At 50.3% G+C, this 6000-nt stretch overlaps 1 protein-coding gene across 1 annotated transcript in view; it reads right to left on the reverse strand.

Moving 5' to 3' along the window:
• The window catches only part of EVL (Enah/Vasp-like), a 151771-nt gene extending 146000 nt beyond the window's left edge, over nucleotides 1-5771 (reverse strand). Inside the window, exon 1 of the mRNA XM_082217291.1 lies at nucleotides 5381-5771. Coding sequence (XP_082073417.1) covers nucleotides 5381-5385 — 5 coding nt within the window. The 5' untranslated portion in view covers nucleotides 5386-5771. The remainder of the gene's footprint in view (nucleotides 1-5380) is intronic.
• Between the last annotated feature and the right edge of the window lie 229 nt (nucleotides 5772-6000).

A 6000-nucleotide genomic window follows, 5' to 3' on the forward strand; every position in this document is an offset into this window, starting at 1 on the left:
GCACTGCTTATGAAATAAGTCAATTGTGGGACACGGATTGCACCAGGGTAGAACAGGTAGTGTGCAAAAGTGCAGGAGGCATCCCAATAAGGCAAATTCATTGCTTTAACTCAGAGTCAGCGGACCTTTCAGTGTACTACATTTCCATATATAACCTGGCCCTCAGTGTTAGAAGCTGAAATCTGAAAGTTAGGAGCTGAATGGCACCTTAAACCTAGATTATGGGTACAACAATTGAATGTCTAGGTGCGCTTTTTATAACAAGAATACAAAGCTGAAAATGAACGAACTGCAGCTAAAATATTATGTTCATTTTTCACATGGTCTAGTCTTTCCCCTGCCCAACCCCCTAATATTCCTAAGAGGGTCTCTTCTCCAGTCTTCAGAGAGTAGCTGGAAGTGGGGAGGCAGAAAAAGCTCCTCCTTTCCTTCCACTCTGCAGTTTTAAATCTGAAATCTTAGGCACAGAGCTCGGAAACTGCTCGCGCTAAAGAAATTCCCTGTTGCAAAATGCGCCTAGAAAGATGGGAGTTTTGAACACTGCTGGCGCTTTAGCCCATAAGAAAAGCAGAGTATTTAAAAGAAAAAGAAAATATTTTCACTAAATATGCACAGCCCATCAGGGAAAATGGTATTTGGAAATAAAGGGCTCAGAGATCAAGGAGAATGAACAAGGATGCATTTCCCCTGTCTCTCTTTTCCAATACAGGTCATCCTACAGGGTGATCAAAGCAGTTTCTGTACAAAAACTGGGCCTAAGCCCCAATTTGTGCCTTCCTGGATGCCTTTACTGCCACTGCTTGATGAGAACCCATCAGTGTTCAACTGCAGGTTTCCTCCACTCATGTTCAAGCCGTCTCCCATCTTGTTTCCTATATTCTGGAGTATACCAGAGGGCCAAGCGGTAGGAGGCACTCAGGCACAGGGTCAACAGCCCTAGCCATCTGGATGTTCCAGAAGTCAGCCAGAGCTTCAACAGGAGCACCAGTGACAGCAGCCAGAAAATTCTTCAGAACCACTGGAAACCCATTGACTCCATCAGCCTCCAAGGGCAGAGCATCCTAACAGGTCCCCTGCCTCTGCAGAGGAGGAAAGGTGCTGAAAGCCTAAATCTCAGCATCTGACTATGACAAGGGACTGGTGTCAATACCCCCTCCCCCACTTTTGGATCACCCTCTTCCTGCCCAGTTGTGAAAACAAGGTCCAGTGTGGGCCAATGGCATGTTAGGAAAGTCCCATGGTCGTCATGGCAGCCATGAAGTCCTGAGCCATCTCAGAACTATTTTGAGCCTGTTCCAATTTGGAGAAAGTTAAGGTCTGTTAGCTGGCTGTGTACTTTTGAGATTTGCTTCCAGATTAGAAGTGAACTGTTTGTGGTGTGTACACAGCAGAGAGCTAATCCCATCCCAAGAAGCTTCTTCCCAGTTGGCACCTCATTTTGCTTGCTTCCCACCCTCATCGATTATCTTTCTTCTCCACTGTGCTCATAACATCGCTGACTTATTTGATAGAACATCTAGTTGCGCAATTTCCCTCCCTCTCTGCCCCAAAGTTTTGGTTAAAGTTTCACAAGAAGACAACTGGAAGGGAAATGATCCCAAGGAAATTTCAGCGCAAAACATCCATTTGTGCAGAACCCACCAGAAAAAGTGGAATAACATGGATTGCCTGAAGTTCTACCACTTTATTATGGCAGGCACAATGGACCTGGACAACAGAGGATGAACAGTGCATTTTGGTCATCAGGAAGCAGCTATGATGGTTGAGCACAAGCCAACTATTTCTATCTCTTTTTTGTAGCTTTTTAAGCCTCCATCCCAAATACTTGTGCATATAAGTCCTAGAACCATAGAGATATCACACTAACCATACTGAAGAACCCAAACCATGCTTTCAAAGCTTTCAAGTGCACAGCAGGCAAAATATGGCTAAGAGTAGCTTGCTCGCTTTGGTTTTCAACTGTCTCTGTACTCTGTTTCATACGTCCAATCCTGCTCTCCAAGGTGCAACAGGCTCTGGAGAAAACACAGCAGCCTAAGCTACGGCTGGTCGATTCATAAATAACAACAGGCCAGTTAGCACAAACCATGGTTTCCAAAGCCGCTTCAAACCATGGTTTCCAATTCTGGTTCCGCAGTTAATCACAAACCATAGTTTGCCTATTTCACACAACACATGAATCCATAATTAAGGTTCCTTAACCACATCTTTGATGTGATGTCTGAACTGAGCTTAAACATGGTTTAACTAAATAGGACAATGTAAGAGGCCTCAAGTCCCGAGCACAAACAAACATCCTTAAATTGGCTGTAATCAAGATTGGTCGTTTTTTAGATCACTGTAACACAGGGTTCTACTGACCACAACCCTAAAAGGCATGGGTAAAACTGGAGCGTTGAGAAACGCACCAAACAGCATGTGAAGTGTCAAGGATTAGCAGGAGACAAAATGTGCACAGGCACACACAGCGCCATGCTGGTGGTGAGCTATTTTGATGTGTTGTCTGCAGCTTTTTATAACCCCAGACATAATCTGCCATATCAGTTTAAGTAATCACAGTCAATTATGGGTGGGGGGGAACAACCCCCAAAACATCACCCACTAGCATTTTATCAATTTATCCTGGTGAAAGACTGGGAGACAATCTCGTTTTTTTCCAGGATGCCTAATTCCTCCCTAATAAATAACCTGCCCTTAAGAGGAAGAAGAAAAATTCTCTGACATTGAATAATTATCTCAGCATAACATGACCCAGCCATTGTAAATATGAGTGGTTCTGTTATTGTGGACCTCTGAATCGGGAGAAGAAGTTATCTCAGAGAGGCAAAGGTCACGTAAAGATAGGCTCTTTCCTTCCCAAGTTATTCTGATCTCTCCCCAACTGGTTGTCATATAAATAATGAAATGCCACGCACACAAGAGCAATTATACCATCTGCACAGAATTTGCACTGCTAAACCAGTAGCCTCAGCCAGAACTCTGTTCCTGGATCTTTTCCAAAGTCACTGGCAAAAAAGGGGGTGGGGGGGGGAGTGTGTTCCCATCACACAAGCTGCAGTATCTCTAACTACACCAAGACAGCCACACTGTTATAGAGAAGATCCCAGGAGTGATTTTGTTTCCTGCATCCCCAGAAGAAACCAAGAGGCGTTTATTAGAGAACTCCCATTCCCCTTGTCTCCCTTAGAAAATACACGCAGAGAGGCAGATACTGCAAATATATGCCTAGCCAACATCTGCATCTTACAGGCACAGAAAGCCGAACTGAATACGGAGGTGGAAGGGGCAAGGAGAGGAATCAGCTGGGCAAGGATCCATCTGACACACACGTTTTTATAAAAATGGGAGGGGAGGGGAGAGATTAAGGTTCCCCCCCATCCAACACATCACCTGTAAACAAATAAAAGACATAGACAAACATCACACCATGGAGATAAAGCAAGAAACCTCTGAACACACAAACACACCCAAGCACAGGGTATGCAAGCCTGCAGCAACGGAAGGAATGAACACACCCACATTCTTGCCAATGGAGGGGAGTTGCGCGTTTCCTCCATCTCTGTTGCTATGCACCTTTCTCTGTGTTTCTCCACATGATGCACTACGTAGTCATTTGGCATACTGATGCCCATTCCCTCTCCCTCTGCATGAATTGGGAGAGCTAGCACACCTACATGCACACAGATACACCTCGGTGGAAGACCTCGTGTTTCTTGGAAAGCTACCAAATTTATTTGCGGATTAGGATGGCAATCTATATACATATGCACAGACATGGACACTTAGCAACAAAGGCCACAACACACACACACACACAGTACTTTTCCCCAGTGCTTTTTCTTTTCCTGGGGATACTCAAGAGTACATAGCACAGGCACCTAGAAGAAAACCGCTGCTTTTTCCAGCACAGAAATTAAGGCGGAAGCTGCACATGAGAGCAGAAACAAGGGCTGGGGCAGAAATGAGATGTAAAAATAAAACCCCACAACCGCTTGCCAGGATGCAGAGTGTGCAATCTGTCAAAAGGCTGGAGGAATGACAGCCAACCGTGTCTAAAACACACCACCCACCAGCATGGGATCCATTCTGGTGAAAGACTGGGAGGCGCAGTGACACTTAGGTTTTTTTTCAATGGAGGAAGGATGGAGATGCACACTGCCAGAACAGCTCTGCTTACATTTCCAAGAGAAGCACTGATGCTGAATCCCACCTGGAAGTGGGCCACCCTCGTCTGCCTGCCTGCCTGTCTCTCTCTCTCACTCTCACACACACACACACACACACACACACCTTAATCTCAGGTGCCCAAGTGGCTGGTTTTACTACCTACAACCGACTCAAGACTTTGTAGGGCAGGTTATGATTTCCAACACAGTGTGAAACCTCTATCGTTTGAAGAAACAAGACATGCCTCTCTGCTGCCACCAGACTTTAAGTTGGATCCAGACTTAGTTGTGCTTAAAGTAGACCCACTGAGATCAGTGGGACTACCCCATGCATGGCTCAGGCAACATCCAGCACTAGGCGAATTGTGGCATTGCTAATTCCTGCAGTGGGCAAGCCAGAAAGACATGCACCACATGAATAAGGCCTCCGTCCTGAGGACAGGGCACTCTGCATGTGCTCAGGGGCTTCCTCCCTGCTTATTATCCCATCATCTCAGTTTTAGGGTTGCCAACTGTGAGGGAGGCAGCGGCAGCAGCTGGTGTCTAGCTCACTCTTGTGTCTTTCACAGCAGCTTGATCCGCAGAAACCAGCTTCCCACAGCAGAACCGAGATCAGCAGGATATGTGGCAGATCCCAGAGGCATAGCCGTGTTTGCCTGTCACAACAAAACACCCCAAAAGTAGATCATCTCCTGGCCCCCAACTGAGGCATAAATTCTGACAGACGAGGAAAAGTCCTCCCTTAGGAAGCTGACCCTTGTGCCACAGCAAACCTGCCACAAAGGGTGTTGTTTTTTTTTAAGAAAGGTTGCTCAGAGCAGCAGATTGCAGCGGTTAAGGGGCACTGGCAACTCCCCTCAATTCCTAGGTATGGAGGGGTGGGGAGGGAGGAAGGAAGATAGGTGCTGGGGCAGCTGCTAGGCCCGAGGAAGCGAGGCAGGCACCCCACGCCCAGCCTATCCCAGCGCCGGGGCACGTCTCTGCCCCAAGCCCGCCCGTTCTTCTCCTCCCGAGGCGCTGCCTGCACCTGCCCGGCTGCTGCCAGGTGAGGGGTCCCTGCCTGCCCGCCTGCCTGCCCGAGCGCGCCTCTCTCCCTTCGCCTTCTCCCGGCAGCATCCGGGAGGGAGGGAAGGAGGGCGCTCGGGCGCAGCAGCAGCAGGAGGAGGAGGAGGAGGAGAAAGAAGGACGGGGCAGCCGCAGCTCGGCTGACTCACCTCATTTTCCCCGCAGTCGAGCTCTGCGCAGCCGCCTCTGGCCGGCGTCTCCCCGCCAGCTCCCACTGCGCAGCGGGAAGCTCTTGCCCGGGCCCCGGGCTCGGCAGCGCGGCGGCGGCGGCTGCAAAAGCGTCGTCGGCGTCTCGCGCTACTGCGGGCTGTCAGATGCTCAATGGAGGAGCGGCGCCCGGGAGAAGGAGGAGGAGGAGGGAGCCCGGCGGGCTTTGGCGTCGCTGCATCCGCTGCTCAGTCGCCCTGCTGCTGCTGCTGCTGCTGCTCCTGCTCCTGGCGGCCTGCGGCTGGCGCGCAATGGCATCTTCGTCCCCGCCGGCCAAGGGCGCTAGCTGCCGGGGAGCTTCTCCACGGCGCCGGGCAAGCGGTCCAGGGGCCCGGCCATCCTCCTCCTCCTCCCGCTCCGCTTTCCCGGGATGTGGCGAGGCGAGGGTGGTGGGCGTGGGGCGGGCGGGGAAGGAGGGAGGCGACGGCGAGGAGGAAGCGCACAAAGCCCGCGGGGCTCGGCTGCCCACTGCTGCTGACAGACACTTCCGCCCGTCTGTCTGCCTGCCTGCCTGCCGCCGCTACGGCTCTCGCAGAGGCATCGCCGACCTGGCCAGCCCGTC

The sequence above is a fragment of the Podarcis vaucheri genome, assembly GCF_965113315.1.
Source record: "Podarcis vaucheri genome assembly, chromosome: 1".
NCBI classification, from domain to species: Eukaryota; Metazoa; Chordata; class Lepidosauria; order Squamata; family Lacertidae; genus Podarcis; species Podarcis vaucheri.